The 27837-nt window shown below is 44.4% G+C and overlaps 1 protein-coding gene and 1 long non-coding RNA gene across 2 annotated transcripts in view; both read right to left on the bottom strand.

Annotated features, from left to right (window-relative positions):
• Positions 1-1939: 1939 nt before the first annotated feature.
• On the bottom strand, positions 1940-3482 carry LOC115074516. The gene is made up of 2 exons (XR_003852261.1): positions 3399-3482; positions 1940-2533 (listed from the first exon to the last, which is right to left on the bottom strand). It is a non-coding gene; the product is annotated as an uncharacterized LOC115074516 (long non-coding RNA).
• Positions 3483-18003: 14521 nt separating this feature from the next.
• RAP1A (RAP1A, member of RAS oncogene family) overlaps positions 18004-27837 on the bottom strand; it is a 100374-nt gene continuing 90540 nt past the window's right edge. Inside the window, exons 7-8 of the mRNA XM_029572564.1 lie at positions 24334-24452; positions 18004-18739 (exon numbers count right to left, since the gene is read on the bottom strand). Coding sequence (XP_029428424.1) covers positions 24363-24452 — 90 coding nt within the window. The 3' untranslated portion in view covers positions 18004-18739; positions 24334-24362. The remainder of the gene's footprint in view (positions 18740-24333; positions 24453-27837) is intronic.

The following is a 27837-nucleotide window of genomic DNA, read 5'->3' as shown; positions in this document are numbered from 1 at the left end:
AAGAATCCAGTTATCTTCAGGACTGGTAGAGCTCTGCAGTACAGAAGCACGTTTGCAGGACAGAAAGAGCTGCGGCCTAGTAGCTAAAGCAGTGGACTGGGACATGAATTCAAGATTTCCCTCTTCCACTAACCCAAGTCACTTTATTTCTATGTACCTCCAGGACTCAACTGAAAACAAGACATTTATCTTTCTCTGTCTTTTCAAATCAATACATTAACAAATGTGTATAAGACTTATAAATAGTCCTGATTTATAACCTAACAAATAGGCTCAACTACATTAGAGTTGAATGCATTCATTGTTATATACTTCAGAGAAAATCCATGATAAAGTCTCTCTATATCTGCTCCCCCTTCCTCTTCTTTCCTTCCCCACCCTCCCCCTTCTGAAACAATGTGATGAATTCTTGTTGACGCCTTCGCTAGACTCCCTTTGGGAAGATAATTATATGGTGCACGCATTGTCCCCAGTCACTTCAGTTATTAGAGATGTCTTTATTTCCAGCCCTGTCTGCATTCCAGGATCAATAATCAGCCCTCAGTGGCTGCCCCTAAGCGTTCCAGGGACTTGTCGTCAATACTTGGAGATGGGATGCCTACAGTCACTTCATGTCCCATGGCAGGAGGACTATGAGTGATACAGTGAGACCAACGCCTCTAATCTAGGGCAAATGCGATGACTTTTATTAGACATCTGTTACTCACTGTTGCCAGTGTCTGCCTTTATTAAGGTGATTGCAGCCTATTCTCTTAGGGATGTCCCAAACAAATGTCTCACTCACTACATGAAACCCGCTTCTGTATTGGATTGCTCTGAAATAGACTTCTCGTGACTCATTCCAAAGTTATCACTATGTCTACTGAATAGTCTCCAAAGTGGTTTTCTCTCATGGTTTACTGACAAGTGAGCTGCATGAGGTGGAAAACCTGACATGCAGAAGGAATTCTTTTGTAATTAATATGGGAGGGGACAGAATACATCTACTGGATGTTCTGTCGTCATTAGGAAGAAAGTAGTAAATCTCTATGGGAGATTCTACTTCCTGTCTCATGTTAACCCACTGGGGGTAACAATGGTTTCCATTAGTATGCAGAAACCAGAAAGCTTTAACCAGAACTGTGCCCTTTGCAGCATCCTCTGGGAAGGGGGTTAAGCCTTTTTCTTGGAGAGTCCTTCAGAAATATGGATGTCATTATAAATGCACAATCTTGAAGGCAATATTGCATTTATAACATGATCCTGTCTATTTCAGCCCAGTGAGGAATATGAATTATGACCTGGGTAATCACACTCTGTGCATGTATGTGTGTGTGGTATTAGAGTAATACTACTATAGAAGGGGTACCTCTTTAACAGGGTACCATCAAGCTAGGGTGAGATAACATAGTACAAAATTTATTTATTTAACATATTTATATACCGAAATTCATGTAGCAAAAGTTACATATCAATTCGGTTTACATTATAACATTAAACAGGCAAGACAGAGTGCAATTACATCATCTTTGTCATCTTTGTGAGACTTTCCACACTCCAAATGATGTCAAATCTTCAATGAAGTGTACTGTGCTGAACGTATGCCTCACTCTGCATGGAAAACTGGCCCCTAAACCACCACCAACACCTCACCTTGAGCTTTTAGATGCCCCTTCTATAGAGCTATAAATACTTGCCTACTATGAGGGCCTTATAGATAGTCTCTCTCTCTCTCATGTGATACTACCAATGCAACTCTTTCTTAGCGCCTGCGTTATCACATTTTGATGAATCTAGGGGTCAGATTGTAAGCCTTCTGGGAATAGGGAAAGAACATGAATGTCACCAGAAAAAAGCAGAATATAAACTAAAGACAGAAATACATAAGGTGATATCTTTTTCTCAACTACAAAAGGAAAAAAAGCCACCGCCCAAACCAAAAAAAATCAGGACTTCAAAATGAGGCTAGGCTCCTATTTTAATGATCTTTGGGTACCATAATATGTGCATATAAGCCAACAATACAACTAAAGCAACCACAGTATAATCATATACCAGTCTTTTCAATTTTTTATGCAGTTAAAATTTTGATCTGAAATAAAAAATGCTTGAAAACATCTGGAAATAATTAAAGAAAATCATCAAATGGGGCTCCCAAGGGGATCCATAGGTACAGCACTGTAACATCACTTATAGGGATGGCGTTGTAACATCACTTATAGGGATGGCGTTGTAACATCACTTATAGGGATGGCGTTGTAACATCACTTATAGAGACGGCGTTGTAACGTCACTTATAGGGACGGCGTTGTAAAGTCACTCATAGAGACGGCGTTGTAAAGTCACTCATAGAGACGGCATTGTAACGTCACTTATAGAAACAGTGTTGTAACGTCAGTTATAGGGACATCATATTGTAATATCACTTAGCTTAAGAGCTTAGGCTGAACTCTCCTCGGCCATACAGGGCACCTCACCTAGCCTCAAAGGAGAGCCTGCCCTGACACTAAGCAGATTGATGGCAGTGCGTTGCTTCAAGGACACATTGGAGATTCTATAATGTAAATGAAAGAATTAGAGAAAGTAAAAATCACATATTTCCTCAGGCATGTGGATATCATTCAAATATGGCCACAAACATCAAATGCATCAAATGCAAAGGCATGTAATGTCAGTTCTTCATTACAAGGAGCGTAAACAACCGATTAATGTTTACTCATTCCACTCCACTCTTTATTTCATAAACCTCTATCATATCCTCCCTCAGCCGTCTCTTCTCCAAGCTGAACAGCCCTAACCTCTTTAGCCTTTCCTCATAGGGGAATCGTTCCATCCCTTTTATCATCTTGGTCGCCCTTCTCTGTACCTTTTCTAATTCTGCTATACCATTTTGAGATGTGGTGACCAGAACTGCACACAAGATGAGGTAGCACAAAGGCGTTATGATATTCTCTGTTTTATTCTCCATTCCTTTCCGAATAATCCCCAGCATTCTGTTTGCTTTCTGGACTGCTTGAAGCCTCTGTCTTTGGCTTCACAGGTGCATTCCCCCCAATACTTGGATTCGTGGGGCTCAGATGTAGCAGAGAGTGGCAAAACCCTCTGCTAACCTTTCACTGTAGGTGATATCAAGGTTCATGGCACCTTTCAGATTTATAAAAAAGTTAAGGAGAAGGAAGATGTGATTGGGGCCTGCACTCGCTCAGGCTCCACATAGCTGCTCTACTTCCGATTAGGCAGATTCCAAATAACTACGTGGCAGGATGATGAGGCACTTGGTCCCATAACTAATAATCAAATTAACATCATCAATGTTGGTTCTTCTGATTAGTGAGAAAGCTGCTACAGCTGACATTCATCTTTCAAAAAACAAGACTAGAGCCCCACAAACCTATGAATGTTCCACAGGCAGATTGTACCTGGCGGGATAAATTATTTCCACCATCTCTGGAGATGTCAAGAATCCCCACAGCCTCCATATGTTCAGTTCATCGATCACTTCCCCTGGTGACTGCGAGAAGAGAATTAACACTTTGTGGGATCTTCCACTGACGGCAGTCCTGCAGGACTGTGAATATTTCCTTTGTAGTTTAATTCTTTGCTATATTAATATTCCTGGCAGAGCTGGAGCTGAGAACGTATTTATGGAGCTGAGAAGGCCTCCCACCAGGAGTCTGAAGGAGAAAAGTGGGGCCAGGTGCCTAACGCCCTCACCTATCCACCAGTGACTCTCTGTTGGACCAAAAGCAGGTGCCTATTGCCCTTTGTTTCAATTTACCCAGCTGTAAGTGTGTAATGACAGTAATAGCAGTGGTCCTCAGGTCATAGGTCAAATGTACCAGGCAGATATGTTCTGTTGCTTTTACAAAGGTGTGTAGTGGCCCCTCCTTAGAACGTAAGAGCTAACAGATTTCCTCATTTAGAAAGAGAGTTTATAATAGAATTTGACTCATCATAAATAATCTATGAATTTAATTGTGATGTCAGCATGCTACAGAATAATCAGTTTGTCATACACAATGACATCCATGAGTTCACCTTCAAAGACGGAGAAATTGCTCTTCTCTCAAATAAGTTAGGGCCTGATTTTCAAATGCATTTACACGCTTAAAATTGGGTTTTCACTTGTAAATGCACTTTACTCTTTCAGATAATAAAAGGACTAGGGGGCACTCCATGAAGTTAGCAAGTAGCACAATTAAAACAAATCAAAGAAAATTATTTTTTACTCAACACACAATTAATCCCTGGAATTCATTACCAGAGGATGTGGTTAAGTTAGTTAGTGTAGTTGGGTTTAAAAAAGTTCTGGATAAGTTCCTGGAGAAGAAGTCCATAAACTGCTGTTAATACATAGGGAATAGCCCTTCTTATTACTGGCATCAGTAGCAGGGGATCTTCTTAGTGTTTGGGTACTTGCCAGGTTCTTATGGCCTGGATTGGCCACTGTTGGAATCAGGATGCTGGGCTTGATGGACCCTTGGTCTGACCCAGTATGGCATGTTCTTATGTTCTTAAGTGGGCTTTTGAAAATTGCTGCGATAAATGCCATAGGATTTACTCTCCTAATGGCGACAGCTCAGGGGAGACCCCCCCAGGAGGGGGTAAGAGGCATGCAGGAGGGTGGGGGTGGCCTGAATTTTTTTTTTTTTCATTTCATTTCCTAAGGACAAAAAACAAGTTTATTTATTTTTTAATTGTGTTTTTGTTTTTTTTTTGTTAGAAATGCACATCCCTAGTGGCACCTTGCATGTTTATTATGAGGGAGGGGAAGGGTACAAGAGAATAATCCAGAGGTGATGACCATGAAGATGGGACCCGTGTGAGCAGTTCTTAGGTTGTTGCAATGAAAGTGCCCAATGCAGAGGGAACACTGCCATCCTGTCTCTGAGAGTGGCACCTGCTGGCCTTCTCCAGCTGCTTCCTTATCCTGATCTAGACAAATATTCCTGTAACATTTCATCACTGCTCATGTTCTGGGATGGGGAGGCTGCGCAGGGTCAGTACACTTTATGGATACAGTGGCTATTGCATAAAGATTTCTAGACAGCTTACAGCCTAAAATAGCAGGGCCAGGCGGTGCTTCTGGGCATCTGTGCCTTTCCCGTACAGCAGAGGAATTACAGGGAATATTTGGCTGTAGAGCAAGCACAAGGACTGCTTCGCTGGGGACCACCATGGACTTTATTATTGTGGCGATAACATAAAACCAATTCAAAGTTAGCTAACCTAGTCCAAATCTCCATCAGAAAAAAGCTGGGACAGAGAGAACAATCAGACTGGCTCCTGGGCAAGCAGCACAGCTTGAATGCATAGGGTAGAAGGGATGCATCGGATCAGAAAATGAGAGAGAGATTTTTATTTAAGCAATAACCAAATGGGATGTGCACCAAAGGACTTTGATTAGAGAGGAGGGAGCAGCCTGAAGTCCTGCCCAGCTTCCTGCTCGCACAACTGCCTCCCAGCTAAAGCTTTTGTCTCCATTTCAGCTGTTTCCTACTGGCTCCAGCTGAAAGCTACATTTTTCCTTCTTGCCCAGCTAGTTTGTAGGTTTTTTTTTTTTAAAGCAGTTTTGTTTGAATCCTGGCTTTTTAGCCTCTCAATTTTAATGCAAGCCTCCACCACCTGAAATTTCCAGAAGGGTATCAGACGGGACCGCTGCAGTCTCAATAGCTCATACAAAATCATATCTGGAGAATTGATTTTCAGAGTGGGCCAACTAACAGGTACCAGAGCCTGCAAAGAATTTGGTTTTCTTAGGAGCAAGGGGTTAATTTTCAAATGGTTTGTTAATGGCCTGGGGAGGGGGGTAGAAGAGTGCACATACTTTTAAATGCACAAGTTGGATTTGCACACGCATGTGTGATTTTAAAAAGCTCGCATGTAAATTCACACACACACACAAGTTTCACGCTGCATATAGCAGGCATAACTTTCTGCAGGTAAGAATAGGTGGCAAGGCCTGCGTTTGTTTCGCAGAAGATCGAAAATGTAAAGGCGGTGCAAAACGAGAGAAGGGAGCGGAGGAAGAAAGCAGTTATTGGAGCCTATTAAAAAGCTGCAACTCAGCACAGGGCAGCTGCATGTAAATGAAAGAAAGCCTATGATTTACTGCTAGACAGACTCCCCTGCACTCACTCCTGTTCTGCAATCTCTCACCTACAAACGTTAACTCTCTCTCTCTTTCATCTAATAACTAAGTCCGCTGCATTTGCCAGTTCTCTATAGCTAAAAGAGAAAGCTGATGCATTGTACAAGCCAATACATCAGTTTGCCTGGAAGCGCAATGCTATTTCTTTGGAATAAAAAAAGGCAGAATATTAAGATGGTATTGAATCCCTTATCCAAGGCCTCATTCATTTTTGTAGAACAGAATGAGTTAAAATAAAAACCAGCTTTGCTTTACTGCACATTTGTTGGGGATGGGGGGAGTTTAAATTTAATGCTTTGTTTCTGCAGCGTGCAATGAAACCCTCACTGTTTCCAGAGATTCGGAAGGGGTTCTCCTTCGCTCGCTGTCCGCTTGGCTGCACAATAAGCCATCGTGAACTCTTTACCATTGGGCTTACCTGAGTGCAAGAGGCAGCAAAGCATTGTTCTGTTTTTGGTCCACACCATGACCAGTTTGCCCAGTCTACAGGTAGGTCCTCCCAGCGCCCCTGGTTCTTTAGCCTTAAACCCCTCACAGATGTCTGGAAATAACGCCCCCACCATGCGCCTTGTTTGCGCCGATACGAGATGTGTGCACATTGGCACTTGCACGTGCATCTGGGCATCTTATAAAACCAGGTGGACATGCACAAGTGCCAGATGTGCACCCATATCCCAGTTTTGGCTGTGCTTGGCTTTTTGAAATTCACCTTCAGTACAGAGAGGGTGGTGGATGCATGGAACGGCCTCCCTGTGAAGGTGCTGGGGCAAGGACAGGAGCCGAATTCAGGAGAGCAGGGGACAACCAGAGAGGATATCTGAAGGGCTGGAAGAGACTGTGAAGCTTAGCAGGAGATGGGGATGGGCTTTAACAGCCGTCTTGTTCTCTCTTTCTATTTTTCATGTGCAGAGGTTGTTTAAGCTTTTGAAATAGCACCATTTGTTTGTCTCACAAGCCTGGTGTTTAATCGTCCATGTAGAAAATTGTTTTTTATATTTGTTCATCCCCACAAAAGAGAGGGCAACGCACTTCTGAGCCAAAGCAGACCCTTGTTCTAGACAGAAATGCAACATTAAGGCCAGTACCGACGGGGAATCTTATCACAACAGCTCAGCGTTAGTCCTGTTAATGTAACCACCATCCCAAAATGAGCTAAATAGAAGCTATTTTGCAATCCAGAGTTTGAATCATTCATGATGTGCAAATTGCAAAGCACACAGAATGCAAAGCTAGGCTCATGGATGTATCTGGTGAGCTGGGGAATGGGAACCTGAGGGGCTTATCAAATGTTTTAAGCATATTCTCAGATGTTTATAAAGCACCCACAAATATAGCTTAATTCATCCAAGTACATCTGGCAGGACAGAGCTCATGGTTGCCCAGATGTACATGTATGCTTTTACTCAATGTGGTAGATTTACTTCCATAACACCCCAGCCCTTTGGGACAGGAACATCTCAGCCATCACAAACAGCCACAACTAAGGGTCAGAATCAGGCTGGATGAGTGCCAGGTTGCAGCAGGTACTGTGGTCTGGACTCTGGCTGAGGAGAGTCCTGCAGTGGCTGAGTTACACAGGGAAGGTGGTGAGGGAGATCCCTTCCACCTCCCGCCTCCTCTCCTCTTCCTAAGAATGAAAGCTCTTCGTGCTGCAGCCTAGGTTTGGGTTGATCAAACTCCAAAACAGAAGATGTCAGCAGAAATTCAGCCTGCCTTCATGGCACAGGTCTTATTGAATCCAATGATGCTGGATGTTCAGAGAAGGAGGAGAAAACTACCTGGCCAAACCCCACAGCCCTCAAAAACTTATAACACAGCCATGCTGAAATCATCAACAACCCCAGAAGCTATAAATGGAGGATCCCCCCTCTCCCACCACAGGATGATGGAGCAGGAGCTTAGGTCAGGAGGATTCACCCCTCTCCCACCACAGGATGATGGAGCAGGAGCTTAGGTCAGGAGGATTCACCCCTCTCCCACCACAGGATGATGGAGCAGGAGCTTAGGTCAGGATGATGGCGCAGGAGCGTAGGTCAGGAGGATCCCCCCTCTCCCACCACAGGATGATGGAGCAGGAGCTTAGGTCAGGAGGATCCCCCCTCTCCCACCACAGGATGATGGCGCAGGAGCTTAGGTCAGGAGGATTCACCCCTCTCCCACCACAGGATGATGGAGCAGGAGCTTAGGTCAGGAGGATTCACCCCTCTCCCACCACAGGATGATGGAGCAGGAGCTTAGGTCAGGAGGATCCCCCCTCTCCCACCACAGGATGATGGAGCAGGAGCTTAGGTCAGGATGATGGCGCAGGAGCTTAGGTCAGGAGGATCCCCCCCTCTCCCACCACAGGATGATGGAGCAGGAGCTTAGGTCAGGAGGATTCACCCCTCTCCCACCACAGGATGATGGAGCAGGAGCTTAGGTCAGGAGGATCCCCCCTCTCCCACCACAGGATGATGGAGCAGGAGCTTAGGTCAGGATGATGGCGCAGGAGCTTAGGTCAGGAGGATCCCCCCTCTCCCACCACAGGATGATGGAGCAGGAGCTTAGGTCAGGAGGATCCCCCCTCTCCCACCACAGGATGATGGAGCAGGAGCTTAGGTCAGGATGATGGCGCAGGAGCTTAGGTCAGGAGGATCCCCCCCCTCTCCCACCACAGGATGATGGCGCAGGAGCTTAGGTCAGGAGGATCCCCCCTCTCCCACCACAGGATGATGGAGCAGGAGCTTAGGTCAGGAGGATCCTCCCTCCCACCACAGGATGATGGAGCAGGAGCTTAGGTCAGGAGGATCCCCCCTCTCCCACCACAGGATGATGGAGCAGGAGCTTAGGTCAGGAGGATCCCCCCCACACACCACAGGATGATAGAGCAGGAGCTTAGGTCAGGAGGATCCCCCCCACACACCACAGGATGATAGAGCAGGAGCTTAGGTCAGGAGGATTCACCCCCTCCCACCACAGGATGATGGAGCAGGAGCTTAGGTCAGGAGGATTCACCCCCTCCCACCACAGGATGATGGAGCAGGAGCTTAGGTCAGGAGGATTCACCCCCTCCCACCACAGGATGATGGAGCAGGAGCTTAGGTCAGGAGGATCACCCTCTCCCACCACAGGATGGGGCAGCTGAATATCCCACCTCTGGGCTTTAGTAATGAAAACATAGAAGCAGTCCAGGACCACTTCTTCTGTTTTGTTTTTTTAAATTATTTTTTAGGGTTGCCATTTCACTCCCAGATCAATTAAGCAGCTTATCCAGTTCTGGTTTTGTCCTATTTCAGGCATGGATTTGTAATTCTGATTTCCTTAGGGAAATCAATGTGAAACTCAATACTACAAATCCAGACCTACAGCACTACTACTAATCACAGGAGTGGGTGGCTCCAGTCCTTGAGGACCACAAACAGGCTTGCCTTTTCAGGATATGCACAATTAAAATGCATGAGACAAATCTGCATGCAAATGATCTGACGCACATTCGTTAAGGTTATCCTGGAAACCAGACCTGTTTGTGGCCCTCAAGGCCCAGCGTTGCCTCCCCCCCGCTTATTTCTTTCGATGTACACAGTGCTGTACAAATAAGCAGGCAAGGCAGCCTCTGCACCATGGAGCTTCCAGACTGTGTCCTAGAGGGGATAAATAATGAGAGTGCAAACCTCTAACTCCAGCTCTTTACTACTGCTTTTAAATGTCCATTAGGTTTTTCTTGACCTCAGCGACTGTACAGTGCTGTCCATCATTTCCAGATGGATTGAGAGAAGAGTAACCACAGCCTTCTCAGGAGGAGTTCAGAGGTCAGCTATATGCCTTCAGCCGTACACGCAGAGGGAAGAGAAAGTGATTGAGCTGAGGGCAAAGTTGCATCTCTTTGCTGGGATGTGCGCTATAAATAGAGCTCGGTCTCTCTTCTCTCCTCGTCACAGCCCGGAGGCATCTGCCCAATGACTCATGTTCAGCTCCCAGCAGCTGCTGGGTAATATCTGTTTATGGCACTCTGCTTTGCCGTTTTCATTCAGTCTGGATATGTGCAGCGCACACCAGGAAAATCCATGCAAAGCCTCCAGCGCTGTCCAGTTACCAAGATCAGGGACAAAAGCAGAAACGTGGCGCATCCTGGCAAGAACGACAAAGCGCGATGGAGCCTTTATTTATAAAGCATCTATTTAAAGTTTTTCGCATATCATAATGCAGCCATTACTGGTACAGAGGAGGCTGAGAGCAGCCTACAGCCATAGCCTCCCCGAGAAAGAAAATATTGTGCGTAACTAACGAGTTCAGCAATGGGAGACAATAGGACATTGAGTGAGCTGGCGCGGATCTCTCCTGCCCTATAATGCAGGCTGTGTGCTAGGGTTACACTGCCGCAGTGTACGCCAGTGAAGCTGCTCATTGTGCTCTCTTCAGCTGTCCACCAGGGTTGAGTGGTGCTGCTCCCACGGTGCTTTCTCTCATGGGAGCTAAGTAGATGGTGGCCAGAGCCAAGGAAACGAGCAAAGCATGAAAGCGGTCACCTTAACCACATTTCATCAATGCGCTAAGGCACAAGAGGTCGTGATCTGTGGCAGGCTTGAACCTGCAGGTCGAGGGCACCACTTGTTTGAGCTCAATCCAATAAAAAAGTGTGAGATGGGGCTGACAGCGTTGGTTTCTGAACTGCAAATGGTTCATTCCATGTAAAGATAACCAGAGGCCTCTTCTTTCCAGCCTTTAAATTAGGTTTTAAGCATTTTTCACACAAGGAACCCTTGGGAGGTGGGCGGGGGCCTCCCTGCATCTTCCACTCGTGCAAGAGAGGAGAGGAACGCTATAAACAATAAAGCTGTGCCCAGTCAGTGCAGTGCAGAAGGCAACAGCCGCTGTAGGGGCAGGACCTGCAGAACCCATGGTGTGGGGGGAGGGGAGTCCTGGCCCCCCAGTTGAAAAACAATGCTCTATCGGGGGACAATTTTTAAATAGTCTGCAATGTCCCAAAAGACAGACATTTCCCCTCATGTACTGGCACCTGAGCATCTGTGGAAGGGAGATAAAACGCTGCCGGCCAGCTGCTGCCTGCCCAAGCAGGCCCTGCAGCCTTTCCTGAAGCATTGTTATGCTACCCTACCCAAACTCGGTCAGGCCGTGGCCTACCCCAGGGGTGCTCAAACCAGTCCCTACTTAATATGCATGAGAAATATTTGCATACTCAGGAGGTAGTGCATGCAAATGTCTCATGCATATTCATTAGGGATATCCTGAAAACCCAACTATAGGACAGGTTTGAGCACCCCGGCCTACCCTATTCAGACGCCTTGGTCCGGGCTAGCTCCCTGAATTGGCAGCAGTGCAGTGTAGGTTTCCTTTGTGAGGAGGGCTCAGGTGGTTGGGAGCCATGGGATAGTCAGAAATCACACACAACTTGGGGCCCCATCAGCGACAGTGGACTAGCACCAAAGGTGCATCCCTGCCAACGCTCTGCTTTTGAAGGTCTAGGTCAGGGCCTCCCAAACCTGTCCTGGCTACCCCACAGCCAGTCGGGTTTTCAGGCTAACCACAATGAATATGCATGGGAGAAGTTTGCATATACTGAGGCTCCATGACATGCAAAATGATTTTATGTATAGTCGGTGTGCGTATCCTACACAAGTCTCTCACGTTAAACCTCAGCACCTCTGTTGAAGCTCAAGAGTCCCCCCTTTATTTCCCATTTTCCCAAATCAGTTTTTCACTTGTTTGACATTTTCTGTCTTCACACTATTTATATTCTTGCCTATGTTTCACTTTCTGCTTCTCAGCAATAGCTCTTTTAATTTCATTTCTACTATTTTCTGCACACTGCATATGAAACTTCTCTCCAAGCTGGTCAAAACAAAAGCTGTGCATTCTTAAAGCAGAGTTGGCGGAATTAGAAAAGGTACAGAAAAGGGCGACCATGACGATAAAGGGGTTGGAATGATTCTTCTGAGAGGAAAAGCTGAAGAGTCCTAATCTCTTTAGCCTGGAGAAGAGACAGCTGAGGGGAGAATTGATAGAGATCTATAAAACAACAAGTGGAATGGAACGTGTAAATGTTAATCAGTTGTTTACTCTTTCAAAAAGTACAACCAGCAGGGGATACACAATGAAGTGACACGGTAATACATTAAAAACTTAAGTAAAAAAAAAAATTTCTCTTATAACACATAATTAAACTCTGGAAGTAGTTGCTGGAGGATGCGGTAAAAGCTGTTAGAGTAGCTGGGTTTAAAAAAATATTTGGACAATGTCCTGGAAGAAAAGTCCATAAACCATTATTATGGACTTAAGGAAATCCACTGCTTGCCCCTACGATAAGCAGCTCGGAAACCTACCCATCCCTTGGGATCCTGCCAGATAATTGTGACTCGGATTGGCCACTGTTAGAAACAGGATACTGGGCCTGCTAGACCTTTCGTCTGACCCAGCATGGCAAATCTTACGTTTTTAAGAAACCCATTTCCATATGATGCAATTACTGTACTAATTTAAAACAGCAGCCTACTGTAAATTTCTCAGCGATCTTGGAATGCCATCTGAGCTGGTTTGGAACTCAGGTTTTGAATACATTGCCATGATCGTCAACAAGAGGGAGGCTGGACGATGATGAATACAACTTAATGTTACCACTTACATCCCCAGGACATGGCATCTACAGTTACAGGAAGGAAGATGAGGACAAACCTTTCAAAGGACTTGGTTTCATTGATGGGGTGTGTGTGTGTGTGTGTAAAGCGATACCGGGTGGGGCATGGTATTACCCATCTTAGCCGCTCAAGGGGCTTTGTTCAGTAGAAAAACCCCCACACAAAGTGGAAGTTTGAAGACGAGACACGCACAGAACGTTGCTGTTGTCACAAGCAGTGGCCCCCGTTACTAGAGGCCTACGTGAGGACACGGACCTTGCCAGGAGCAACCCCTCTGCTGTTTTGTTCTCGCAGGGATGGGTGGTTGCATGGATTCAGGTCTGTTTGGCTACAGCGCCTTACAACAAATTACATGCAATTCACTTCAGCCAGAAATCTAAGATGGTAACATCTGCCTACGTTCATCAGCCCGCACCCAATGACGCAGCTATTTTATAATGTGCATGCATCTTACAAAATAGCCTGTGCGTGTGTACGCGCAATTTTAAGTGGACGCGCACCTATGCTGCTTCTGCCACGCAAGCGGGGGTATTTTAATAGACACGGGCGCCGACGCCGTTACTAGTTTTCCGTTTGAGCCAGTTTGCCCAGGTAAAGGATAAGACTTCCAAACCCCTCTAGTTTTAAAGCCTCTCTTCTCCCAGTAGCCCTGATCCTTAAAATCCTGCCAATCAGTTTAGCTTTATTTTATTACTTTCACATCCGCCAGAGCACAAGTTAAGTTATGCAGCACAGGACCCAGGCACCCACCAAGTATTTACACGGAGAGTTCAAGGTGCAACCAAACGCCCAGGCCACCTCCAAGTTGCAGCCCTTTCTCACAGCTTTCCACCTGCGCACGTAGCCAGAGACCCTTTAAAACCCACTGGGCCCAACTCGCGTGCCCGTCTCCTGGTTTTGCTGTGCACTGGGCTTTTGCAATTCCCCTCTAAAGGCAGCACTGAAGCAATGACTTTCCCACGTTCAGAAGCAGGGCCGCTGGCTCCCAGTCCCTTACATCTTGTGAACAGAAATCCCCTTTCAGTTTAAGGGTCTTGTATAATTATCATGATTGTTCCCTACGGGCCCTCTGATGCCATTAGTTTAGCAACTGGAAAGGTTAATCTGGGACCATACTTGTCAGCAGACAGGGTATTACCTGGGGGTAATTAATGGTCTGACAGTCCATCTCAAGCTAAAGATGAGCAGTAAGTGCTAAGAGCCCTGCCTGGAAGGGATTATTTGTTAAAAAAAAAAAAGGTAATCAGCAAGAACATTTTGTGTCTGCAAAGCAGTGGGATGTGGGTACCTACCAGGCCTGCCCAGGGGTGCTTTATAAAGATGCAAAAGGAAATAGCCACGTGATCTCCATTAGGCCACCCTGGCTCGGCTGTAGAGGTTGGATCGGGCTGTGCTACAGGAGGTGTGGATGCTGATCACCCACGGCAGGGCTCTGCCTTCTAAATGAGAATGAAACAAATCATGCAATTTTATTTTCCTTCTGTCCTCCCACCTATGGACTTTCTCGCCTCCCTCCCGTTGGCACTGGACTGCATTATAGGCAAAGACCAAAAAGCATTGTTGATCCAGTTTTACTTTCCTAATTCTAATTCATTTAAAATAAGCCCTGGATCATGTGCACACTAAGCACCCTTGCTACGCCACAGTTAAACAGACTCGTTGTGGGAGAGGATCCTAAATCAGAAATTAGCTAAAAATAACCCTCTCCCGCTTTGTGCCTCCATTAGTAAGGTCTATTTAACAAGAATCTTCATCCTCTAACACAAATAGCTGCTCGATTTGGGGATGGTAGGGAGGAAGCCAAAAGTAGCTGCCTGATCAGCAAGTGCTGATGAGAGCAGCCATTCCAGCAAGGGTACAAATTATGCTTTGTTTGTCCTACAAACCTCTCACCTTCACACTCCAGTCTGGAGTAAGCAATCAGTCGGTGTCTAATGAAGCATAATAATAAGAGGGATTCGCTCACAGCCGGCCTGATGGCCCTGCAGAGAGCCCGCTCTGCCATTCCAGGGCACAGAATGGCCATTCCCTAAGGAATGCACAGCCAGCTCTCCAGTCGGAGCAGCCAAGGCTGCCGACGCTCGAATAGACACAGAACGAGCTCTCCAACTGCAGGATATCTAACAGGGGTAAATACGCCTTTTTAGCTGGAAGTCGGGCTCGGCCCAGCTCCTACTACCCACATTTTAGCTTACCTTCAGTCAGCCTTTTTTTCTTTGCATATATTCTGCATGTAAAGCAGAGTTGAATCATTCCTTCTCAGACCAACCAATAAAAAGAATGACATTAGAAAACCAGACATGGTGATAAAGGAGAAAACAACAAAAACAGCATTACTAAGAGAAGTATCAGTACTACGAACAGAGATGGAATCAGAGACCAGGAAAATGTGACCTACTCGCCTGCCTGAAAAGTTCACCTTGATATTGCATCCTACAGGACTCAAAGATGGCACTTGGCACAATGCAGCTATTAAGAAGGGCCCTAGCAGTAAATTCGAGACTGAGATCAGACCCAACAGATCGTACCCTGCTTAAGGGTGAGGCTGGCCCAGGGGATTTGTTTTCAAAACTGGCCCACAGGGTATCTGACCCCAGGCTCCTGCAAAGTTGGGTGTGGGGAGGAGGGAGAGGAAAGGGGTCACGCGGCCTTGCAGACCTCTCTCCCACCCCCAGAAGGGCTGTCTACCAGCTCCAGCCTTGCAGACCTCTCCCCCACTCCCAGAAGGGCTGTCTACCGGCTCCAGCCTTGCAGACCTCTCCCCCAATCTACTTCAAAGGGGTAGTGCTACTGCACTCTGGGACATTTCCAGATGTTGGGAGGAAGGGGATTCCCCATGCCTGCCATACTCCAAACCTACCTCCAAGCACTTCTGTGCAGACAGCCACTGTCCTTGGAAGGGAGAAAAAAGTAGCACCCTAGCCAGAGACTGGAGGGGCGCACACATGCATGATGGAGCTGGTTTCCAGATCTGGGAAATACATTCTGGCAAAGCTGGTCAGTGACGGGGAGGGAATTCATCACGCTGTAGCTCCTACATTAAAAGCTACACATGCGCCTTTACTCCCTGCCAACAGTCACTACACTTGGCCAAGTATATTGATAGATATTTTGACTCCTTACTGGAAGGGGACCTAGTCAAACAGTGAAAGTGTACATACCAGATATATTTATGCGTTTAAGCATCCTTGACCTCCGAGCCCATAGTTTGTCATAGTGAATCAAGGATTTGGATCTGGGACTGGGCAATAGACAAACTATATGTTATCATTTGTGTAACCCCTTGGCAGAAGAGGCAGGCTGACCTAGCTCTCGCAAATGGAGGTAGTTCTGACTTCAGCATGGTTCTTCCGGGACTAATAGGCTTCCACTTGTGAAAGGCTAGCACGAGTTCAAGTTTTCAAACAGGACCACCGAACGAGCATAGAAACAGAGGGCACCCTGTTACAAAAGCATAGTACACAGGTACAGTATTCACTTAAGCGCAGGATAGACATAACTGCGTATTTGAAATGGGGTGCACAAGCAGACTGTGTGCGGGGGTACATAATGAAACAGAAGGAGCTGCTACAGCTGTAGGGCAGTCTGACATCCAGTATAGGGTGAGTAATCAGGGGCATTAGTAGCACCCTGATACTAAAACACGGGGGGAGGTGCTTCACATCACCTTAATTACAACAGTACATTAAATAGGATCTAAAATGTACTGATAATAGCAGAACACAGATTTCAATATTATGCATGGAAAATGTATTTAACAGACCATTCTTTGAGCACTACATTTTTATATTGCTCTTCATGGATTTTCCCAGGGATAAGCTGTTCATTGCTTTAGTACCTCATTCCACACCCATGAAATGCCTTCTTCTTCTCAAACCCTGACACCTAGTGGGTAAAAAGGGTACATACAACATGCAGAAAAGTTGTTTATATAGTAATACTACAAAAAAGGGTTCATATACCAGTCAGAAGAAGAAACCATTATAGCAAGCTAACAGTTAGCATAAGGTTTGCAAGAAAAAGCAGTGAAGAAATGCAAGCATACATCAAAAAGTCTCACTAAATGCTCTAAAGACACAGGGCAGACTAAGATCTCACGTGCATAATTCTGAAACAGCACCTACTTTGCTCCTGCAACTTCAGAATAGGATGCAAAAAACACAAACACAAATTGCAATCCCTTGCACTGAAAGAATTAAGGTTTGCTGGTTCCTTAAATTGAGAATTTTCAGGCTATTCTGCATTAACTAAGCAAGAAAGATCCAAAGCTCACTACTTTTCTACGAAGGGATTCCAAACAATTAAATGTTAACAGGAAGCACAGTCAAAATTCAATGTACTGAAAATAGTGCCTGTCAATCTTGTTCTCCTCTCTGGTTAGAGGAACCTAGCACCAGCTGGTAAACAAGAACCTTCTGGCCATGTCAGCTGTCCCTCTTGACTAGGACTGTCTGGACCTTGTCAGGAAGGGAGAGGGATTGCAATGGATCAGGGCAACAACTTCACACCTTGTGCTTTGATCCTCTCCCCTTTACCTCCCGAGTGCTTCTCACCTACAATTGCCTCCTCATTCTTTTCAATATATTTTTATTAGGAACCAACAAATCAAAATACAACATTAACATACAAAGACGACTGTAAATGAAGCATAGTTCCATAATTTTTGTTTTGCAGTCCAACCCCGCCCCCCCCCTCCCAGCCGTCCCTCTATCCACCCCCCGCCTACTGTAAGGTCCTTATAGTAAATTCTTGGGCCTCCTCATTCTTAAAGCTGAAGCTGGCTCATGCCTGGAGAGGAGGGGGATAGGCAACCTTCCCCCAGATGATGCTTGGATTCTGGTTATTACCGCCTCCAGTAAAGCACAGTTTCTTCTCAGCCTCCCTTCCCTACAACTTTATATCAAGACCCCTTTGCCCCTCAGCTTTCTTCCTAGGGATAATGTGGCCACCTTGTACTTTACTGACGCTCGTTATTCTATGTGAATGTTTACCATATCTAAGAGCCTCTGGGCCTTTATCTACAGAAAAAAAAAATGTTTCTTATTGAAACACCAAATAAAAAAAAAAAGAGCCAGAGACCTTAAAAAAAAAAAAAAAAACCTCTCTCCTCCCCTCCCTCAGAAAAGCTGCGATTCTGTGGCACAGCATGCAGTGTCTGAACACAGAATCAAGGCACTAAAATGGTCATTCTGGCAAAGTTATGACAAGGCAAATGGAAAAGAAAAGAAGCACAGACAAAACGAAAATGTACTAAAATTTAATCAGTCATAAAAGCTGTAATTTAATCTGTGACAGTAGAACACAAGAAGCAGTATCAGAGTTAGTTCAGTATATTATATATTTCAGCTTTTAAAGCCATAGAAATCGGTTATCCCAGTTTTTCCTATAAAAGACCCATTTTTTTCCAAAGCGTTATGCACAAAACATTTTTAATTAGAATATAATGGCAAAATGAAAGTACTGATATTCCATAACTTTTAAATATAAAATGAAGTCAAAGACTTGAAAAAGTTATTTATCGCAGCGAGTCCAGAGGGAAATATATATATTTATATATATTTATAAAGTAAAACGTATAATGGTTGAACTTTAGTGCTTGACGAGGAGGCAGGGAAAGGAGTTGTGATAAAAAGGTCATTATGAAACCATTTCTCAAACAGAACAGCAATCGCTAACATCTGAAATGCATCCAGGCTCCTCCATGTCACTCCGTTTTGCTCAAGTCCATTTACTGACTTTCCCATTTGTTATAACCACTATTGCAAAAAGGAGAAATATTGTCTTGTTTTCCCAAGAGATTTAAACACAGAGCAATTCTTTCAGGGACCTTGTGCAAACCAGTATAAGATCTAAATTCTTCACATAATACAGAAAAGAGGAGAAGCCCCTCTTAGATTAATTATTTCCTTTAGGTATTGTTTCTCTGTCTGGAATGCTGGCACTTTCCAATTAGGCAACAGTTCTTCATTCCTGTGATCTAAACACAAAGAAAGAAATTAGCCCTGTCTGCACAATTCATCCAATATAAAGCCAGTGACTAGGGAGGAAATACAGATGGCAACCCATAATGCATACAGGCTGCCCATTTAAGAGATTTATTTTCTTTACTGATGACCCAGAAGTGGCAGAACTCTTCCATCACTATTTTAATGGCAAGGCAATTGTAACACACATATAGACTATTGCTTGGCACTTTCTTTGCAGCTGCTCAACTGATTCTCATCTGATTGCTAGGCTGTTGCACTTTCAGGTTGATAAAGAGAAAGCAGAGTTGCTCACCTGTAACAGGTGTTCTCAAAGCACAGCAGAATGTCAGTCCTCACACATGGATGACATCTGACGGAGCCCAGCATGGGAATCATGTCAAAACGTCTAGCACTTTGACTGAGCCTCTGAGCATGCTCCGGCATGCATTCTACCACACGTCTACTCAGGTTCCCTCAGTCTTATAATGTATAATTCAAATAAAATAATACTACCACTCATGAAGGGGAAACCCAACTCCGCAGAGAGGCAGTGGGTTCCATGAGGACCAACATCCTGCTGTCCTCAGAACACCTGTTACAAGTAAGCAACTCTGCTTTCTCTGAGGACAAGCAGGATGGCAGTCCTCCCATCCCTGTTACCAACAAAATAGGTGCCAACAGGCCCAAGTTTTCAAGGAGTGGAGGCAGCCTGAACAGAAAGCTATCTTCCCTCTTAGGGCTCATTCTAAGTTCTACATCTCAAACAGCCTCCAAAGGACAGCTTGGCCAAACCTGCCGTCACATCAGCCATGCCTGTCCAGACAGTATTGAGATGTGAATGAGTAGATGGAACTCCATATCTGCAGATCTCCTCCATGGGAACTGCTCACAAGTGGACCACCGATGCTGCCATGGCTCAAACAGAGAGAGCTTGACATGGCCCCCTAGATACCATCCTGGGCATAACAGGAGATGCAGCCTGCTAGCCAATTGGAAAGCTTCTGCTTGGCAACGCAATCCCCAACTTGTTCTGATCAAAAGAAAGAAAAAAAAAAGCTGGGTGGACTGTCTATGGGCTTCTGTCTGCACCAGACAGAAAGCTAAGGCTCTCTTGCAGTCCAAACTGTGCAGTGCTCATTCACCTTGGTGCGAATGGGACCTGGGAAAGAATGTTGGCAGGATGATGAAATGGGATGGCTTCCACCATCACCCAGACGAAACCTATGAAGGAGGGGTCTTCCAGGGGAGGCTTCCTTCTGTCATCATGAGGAGACGATTCTATGGGGAGGATCCTGATGCAGACTCCAAAAGATCAGAAGACAGTCATCCCCTCCAGGGGTCATGGGGCCTAGTCCTCACTGTCAGGGGATGGGGACTGAAGTGCTTGGTCCCCAGCCAGCAGTATGAGAACAGACTCGGCTAGCCATGGTGGCCTGGACTGTCAGTGGCCTGTGACTGTCAGTGGCATCCCAATGAGCATGTGCAGGGATTCAAGCAGTGGCTCTAGGATGGACGGTGCTGGCCCCAATGCCTTCTGTGCCCAGATGCCGAGGCCTTGTATGGTCCTCCTCCTTGGCCAGCTGCATATGCCATCCAGTTCCTCCTCAAAAATCACCGATACCAAGGCTGGCTTGAGAAGTATGCCTGAACAGAAAACCAACATGGAGAAGGAAATCCCCAGAAGCCTCTGCTTTTCTTTAGCCTGCCTAGGCTGAATGGACTCTGAGTGACTTTCTGAGCATGACTTATGTCAAAGTTTTTAGAACTGAGTCTCTGAGCATGCTCATACATGTATTATACCTTGTGTCCACACAGAGTCCCCTCGTGTCCCTGGATATCTGTAGAGGCAGGCAAGCTGGCACCAGACATGTGATGCCTATTTTTAGGGTCACAAAGGAGAAACCACAGGGGAGTTTCCTTCTCAGGAGTTTGTAATCAACACAGCTACAGACGTGTTGATTATCTTGACCAGTAAAGATTTTAACAGAACAAAGAACTCTCTCAACAGCCATGGTAAATGGGCTACAAGTCCTGGATAAACTAATCAGGGATAGTTAGGGATGATCTAATCATGCATTTGACATCACAACTTATGTAAATGATTCTTTGGGCAGTCACGCAAGTCTAGAAGCTTCCACAATATTAAATGTTATCTATAAAAGAAGGGTCACTTCCTGTATATAAGGAGATGCTGGTCAGTTTGTCAAAGGGCATCCAGTACCCAGCATCTCCCGAGAACACTTATACTGATTAATAAAAAGAAATTATACTTTCTACTGAGTCTAAGTGTTCTTGTATCCCTGGCTATAAGCATAGTGTGCGCTTTACAGGCTGGGATCCAAGAGGTGTAGCCAAATCCTCTTCAGCACCAAGAGGAGGCTCGGTGGCAGGCATCAGACCGTGGTGAAGCTCTGGAATTGAAGGCCTGGCACTCCTCGCACCATGGGTCATTTCGGAGGCATCACAGCTAAAGTTGATGCATCCCCATTCCTAGCACCGTGCAATGATGGGGACCGATGTTGATGCTTCTTTGGGTTCCCTCGATGCTCAGATTGGTCCATTCATGATGCAGAGGCCAAAGATGACGAACCTGAGGTCTTCGACCTATAAGAGGAAGGCTCGTCTCCAGCACTCCTGGAAGCTATCGACACCAACGGAACAGACGGCCCCCACCGATGTCGATGGCCATTGGTGTGGCTCTGAGTTCCAATACTGATGCTGCCGATGCATTGGTCTTGTCCTCCCAAACAATTGTTCCATCTTATCAAGTCAGACCTTACACCCTCTGGAGTCATCTTGGTGCACTTGCTATAACATCTATTATGGGGATGCATGATAAACAAGGTCCTCTATGTACAAGAACACCACTTAAAACCCGAGGATGTCTCATTGCAAAAGAAAAAGTATGCAATATCAAAATTGATGGTGGTGGCCTTCGATGGCTGGGAGGCACAGAGTGCACTACTGTCCTGGGGAATAGATTGTGAAATGAAACTTATCAAAACTGCCTAAACCCCTGGCTATAACAATAAGAGGAGTATTGGGGAGACTCCGCGATGACCATGCAATCCTGTTTCCAGGAGAAAATAGAAAACATGTCAAACTTCTGTAGAAGCAGTGAAAAAAAATAAAAAGACACGAGGGCACTGTGTGGACACATGGTATAATACATGTATGAGCATGCTCAGAGACTCAAAGTTCTAAAAACTTTGACATAAGTTTTCCATGTCTGGCTCCATCGGATGTCGCCGCACATGTGCGATGACTGCCATCCTGCTTGTCCTCGGAGAATAGGAGTTCATTTAACATTTCAGACACCAAATACCACTAAGCCTATGTGAAGAAAAAAAAAAAAGCTGCTAGTTAGCTAAAGTTCTTATTCTGAAATTTCACTCCCAAGGGGAGGAGTTTCTCCACCTGCAGGTTTTACACTTGTATTACAGAAATTCAGTCATGAGCAGAAGTTTTTCTTCCTGCTTAATATTTTTTTAAACTATGATAACCCGAAGACAAACAGCAGTCCTCATTTACTTGTTTACAACATGGAGACTCTCAAGATATATTATTTTGCTATAAATCTGAGGTTATATGAATATAAACATTATGCCCCATCATAAGTCAGTCTTGCTTCTTAAAAGAAAATGTCCTCATGTGAATTGCTTCATGCATATTAACCTTTATGGGCGTCAAAAAAATGTCAAAGTCTAGTAACCTCTTGAATTGATTCTTCTATACGGAGAGGCCAGCAGATGGCAGCCATGGAGTTATAATATGTAGAAGAGGAACTGTAATTAACAAGAGAGATTTATTTTTCAGGTTGAGTCGTCTGTGCCAGTCATGCTTTGAACTAGCAAGGTCCAACAAAAGAGTTAAGCATAAACATCTGGCTGCAGTGAGAGCTGGCACAAATGGCACACAATCTCTCCAGTCAGTACTGGTTAAATTAGAAATTGTTTCTGAATATGTCCAACTATGAAAAAGAAGGTTCAGCCAATCCAAGCATTTGTGCAAACACATCAGAAGACAGGTTACCAATTAGGTGCTGTGAAAGACTACATATTGGATGTACTAATTATGCATTAACTAGGCTTAACTACTGAAACACTAAACTAATTAACTGGTAGACACAGACAGATGTCTGGGGAAGAAATTAAGAGGTGAAGGTATTTTGCAGTCTGGTACTAGAGAGAAGGCATTTTAGAAGCAAAACACTTCCCATAGTTTTGTTTCAGGATGGCCAATATTTTCTATTTGCATATACTTTTTTGCAATTTATATTTTGTTTCATTCACAGAATTGTGCTTGGCATTAGTTACAATAAAATTATTACTATAAAACTAGCCTTCACTACTGTGACTCCTTAGTCCAACTCATGGATTGCCTCCTTCCATCCCTCTACTACCTGAAATGACTAAATTAACTCCTTATGCATCCAATCTCATCCTTACATGCCATCCTTGTGTTCACTATGTTTACTGTAATAGGAATTTAAGGCTAATCTTGATTGTATTCTGCCCGGACACTAGCTTGGGAAAGGCAGAATATCAAATGTTTCCACACTACTAAATATTTCCTCTTCGAATTGTTTCGATTGCCCTGCAACTGAGGCGGAAGCGGCTTCTGTAGCAATAGCCTGAGCCCAAAACATCTGCTGTGCTATAAGGGCCGGAAATCTAAGCGCAGCGTTGTGGAACTCAGATAGCCTGGCTCACACTGCTCACTCTCAGGTTTAAGTTTTTGGGTCATGAGACTTCTTGTTCAGCACCGTATGCAGTGCTGAGCGCTTAAAAAAAGGCCAATTACTTGTTGCTGGGGTTGGCTCTAAGGAAAGCGAGTGGCAAAGTCAAAACCAGCAAGGAAATTCAAGAAAGTCTGGGATCAGCACAAAGAGGGAAAAGTCAGATCCACTGGTATCCATGGCCTGCCTGAGCAAGGAAGCTGGGCAGAAGCTAAATAAGCCTGAAGATCTGCTGCCAAAACTCTCTCTGCTGTTTAAGGGAAGGCCCCCTCCCCCCAGATTGGTAAAATTTAGGGCAGAAATATTTGCAGCATTCCTCAAAGTACACCCATTTGTTTCCCAATTTTACCTGTAAGTTTTCTGGGGGTTTGTTGTTGTTTTTTTTAGTTAATATATGAAATTTCTTAAGATAAAAAGATCTTTGTGTCTTGCATATTTTCTGGAGAGTCATTCTGCAGCAATTCACATTATGTTCATAATTTAGAGCCATGAGGATGGGTTGGCACAGCTGCAGCCCCACTTTGATCTACGATAAGAAGCAGCTAAGTATGAGATTTTAATTTGCATCTAAATTTTAAATAAAAATGACTGCGACAAGGGTTATTTAGCTCATTATGATTCATAAAATTGTGCTGCTCTCGTCACTTCTGATCACCCAAGATCCCTCTCAGTCATTGAAATGCCTTTTATGACTCACTTAGATATTCTGGTACTGTCGCCTTTTCTTCATTCTATTCTGAGCCGAGTAAGGAAGTATTAGCTCCTGAAAGCTTGTCAAGAAATGTTTCAAGCTAGTGCAACAGCAAGGTTTGCAAGCCTCTAAGCGTGATGGGGAACCTGATGTAGTGGCAGTGGCTGGCATCTCACCTGGCTCAGAGCTGCTGCTGGCTGGACGTTTAAAGCAGCAGGCACGAGGATTTCTTCTTAGGCTTTTTCTTTTCCACTGGTGTTTTTCTATTTATCTGTCTGACCAGGTCATAAAAGATCTGAACAAAAAAATCAAAATGTTTAACATGAGGACAACTGTTTTAAAACTGGCAAGGTAAGGTTGGTAACTGTTACATGCTTTACTGCCTCGATTCCTACTGGCTCAGAAGGATCAAGTGATAATTTAGCTTCTATTTTTCCACTTTTGGGAAAGTCATAATGGAGGTCAGATTGATTTTACAGAACACAAGTAGTGTCAAGTTGAGTCAGGCCAATGGCCCATCAAGTCCAGCATCATATCTCCAACAGTAGGCAACCTGGTTCTTTTGGAAGTACCCAACAGTATCCCTGTTGCACATTCCCAGATACAAGAGTGGCCATCTATGTCTGCCTGGCTAGTGTTAATGGACTCATATAGCTGGGTTTAAAAAAAAAGGTTTTGGACTACTAGCCTTGACTGCATCCTCCAGCAATAAATTCACAGCTTCACTAAGTATTCACTGAAAAAAATTGCTCTCTTAAAATTTGTTGTGACGAGGCCTCCCAAATAGTTCCAGTTGAAAGCCTACTTCTCTATAGAAGCTACTGTACTTTGTTCTAGATTAAGGGGGTCATTTTTAAACCCTACAGCTAACTAGCAAGACCATGGGTACTTGGCACCTGCAGACCCACAAGCAGTTTCAAAGGCAAGCTCGCCACAGACTTTCCCTTCGAAAACGCAGGGGCGGCCAGCACCAAGGGTACTTCTATCCCCATGAAACCCATGCCTGCTGCCTGATGGCTCCACTCTCTCCCGGCACTGCTGCTTCATGGCTGTCGAACAGCACAAGAACGGGGAGGGCAATTAGCCTCTCAATTTTACCAGGGTAGTTGTCTGGTTATCTGGGGAAAACATTTTTTGAAGATTGCCATGACAGTTGTAAATTACTGTTTTAAAAAGGCTGGCACGTAGCAGCTAAGAGTCACGCAGGGATTACACAGCTGTAGGTCACAGCTGGCTTGTTGTAACCTGGTCACTGGTAAGATGGGACAGTCTTACTCTTGCAGTTTTTTGCTTATACCATAGAGGTCAATACAAATTTCATCTACTTATATATTAACTACTATTGTTTGAACCCTCCTAAATATTATATCTCCGCTCCCTACTCCTCCAAGTTCTGCCCTCGCCCTGCTTCCCTCCCCCCCTCCGTGTATTCTATAACCTCAGCTCCATATTCTTGCTTATATTTATCTGCAATACTTGAATTTTCCAAAGCTTGTTATAGAACCTCTGTATACTCTCAAGTTCCGCCTTTCGCCCTGTTTAATGTATTTCCCTGTCTGTTACAAGTTACATGTAAACCGATATGATGTTTCGACGAATACCAGTACATAAAAACTTTAAATAAAATAAGACTTTTTAATTAATGGATTTCTATTAGTTTTACTGCCTTCTCAGATTAGTTTAATCTCAAAAATTCTTACACACCAAACCTTAAGTGTCACATTAATTTTGTTTAATCTGAATGCTCTTCGTTGTGGGAAATTCCTTTACCCACTGCATCTATAAAAGTTTACATTGATCTTGTGTTATTCTGGTCTTATGAAGAACCCGAGTCTACGCCAAATTATACACTAATAAAACTATGCCGAGTAGAGAAGAGGCATGGGGTGGCTTGCGGGAAAGACGGCTGCTTCCTGGAGATTAATATCCTTATTCAATAAACATACACACGGTTAATGCAACTCCAACATTGCTCTATGCTTCAACGGCAAGAGGAAATGTGGGACAAAAGATTTGCATTCACAAATAAGCGTGGGAGTAGCTTGCTTGTTGTGGCGGTTACTACCCTGAACCAATACTTCACTTTGAAAACATATACAGCGCAGCTCACTGTTTCAACGGCATGGAGGGGGGATGAAGAAAAGAGGATTTATATTAAGACAACCAACAAGGACTAAATTGCACAGGCTGGGTAAACAAATAAGCGTGGGGATAGCTTGCTTATTGCGGCGGTTACGTTCCCTAACCAATTAGGCTTGATACATAAGAACATAAGAAAATGCCATTCTGGGTCAGACCAAGGGTCCATCAAGCCCAGCATTCTGTTTCCAACAGTGGCCAATCCAGGTCATAAGAACCTGGCAAGTACCCAAAAACTAAGTCTATTCCATGTTACTGTTGCTAATGGCAGTGGCTATTCTCTAAGTGAACTTAATAGCAGGTAATGGACTTCTCCTCCAAGAACTTATCCAATCCTTTTTTAAACACAGCTATACTAACTGCACTGACCACATCCCCTGGTAACAAATTCCAGAGTTTAATTGTGCGTTGAGTAAAAAAGAACTTTCTCCGATTAGTTTTAAATGTGCCCCATGCTAACTTCATGGAGTGCCCCCTAGTCTTTCTACTATCCGAAAGAGTAAATAACCGATTCACATCTACCCGTTCTAGACCTCTCATGATTTTAAACACCTCTATCATATCCCCCCTCAGTCGTCTCTTCTCCAAGCTGAAAAGTCCTAACCTCTTTAGTCTTTCCTCATAGGGAAGCTGTTCCATTCCCCTTATCATTTTGGTAGCCCTTCTCTGTACCTTCTCCATCGCAATTATATCTTTTTTGAGATGCGGCGACCAGAACTGTACACAGTATTCAAGGTGTGATCTCACCATGGAGCGATACAGAGGCATTATGACATTTTCCGTTTTATTCACCATTCCCTTTCTAATAATTCCCAACATTCTGTTTGCTTTTTTGACTGCTGCAGCACACTGAACCGACGATTTCAATGTGTTATCCACTATGACGCCTAGATCTCTTTCTTGGGTTGTAGCACCTAATATGGAACCCAACATTGTGTAATTATAGCATGGGTTATTTTTCCCTATATGCATTACCTTGCACTTATCCACATTAAATTTCATCTGCCATTTGGATGCCCAATTTTCCAGTCTCACAAGGTCTTCCTGCAATTTATCACACTCTGCTTGTGATTTAACTACTCTGAACAATTTTGTGTCATCTGCAAATTTGATTATCTCACTCGTCGTATTTCTTTCCAGATCATTTATAAATATATTGAAAAGTAAGGGTCCCAATACAGATCCCTGAGGCACTCCACTGTCCACTCCCTTCTACTGAGAAAATTATCCATTTAATCCTACTCTCTGTTTCCTGTCTTTTAGCCAGTTTGCAATCCACGAAAGGATACTTCACTTTTATGCAGCTCCAGTACTGCTCTCTACATCAATGGCAGGGGTGGAAGGAAAATTAGAACCAAAAAGTTACCAATAAGGGCCCTGACCTCAGCGGTCAGAGTAACAGATAAGTATAAGAAAAATAAGTGTGAAAGCTTGCTGGGCAGACTGGATGGGCCATTTGGTCTTCTTCTGCCGTCACTTCTATGTTTCTATGTAGACAAGTATAATTGTGCCAAGAGCTACATCATAAAAGTTGATCCTAT

This window comes from Rhinatrema bivittatum, chromosome 12, assembly GCF_901001135.1.
Source record: "Rhinatrema bivittatum chromosome 12, aRhiBiv1.1, whole genome shotgun sequence".
NCBI lineage: Eukaryota > Metazoa > Chordata > Amphibia > Gymnophiona > Rhinatrematidae > Rhinatrema > Rhinatrema bivittatum.
Note: the sequence above shows the minus strand (reverse complement) of the source record. Positions and strands in the feature narration are given on the sequence as shown.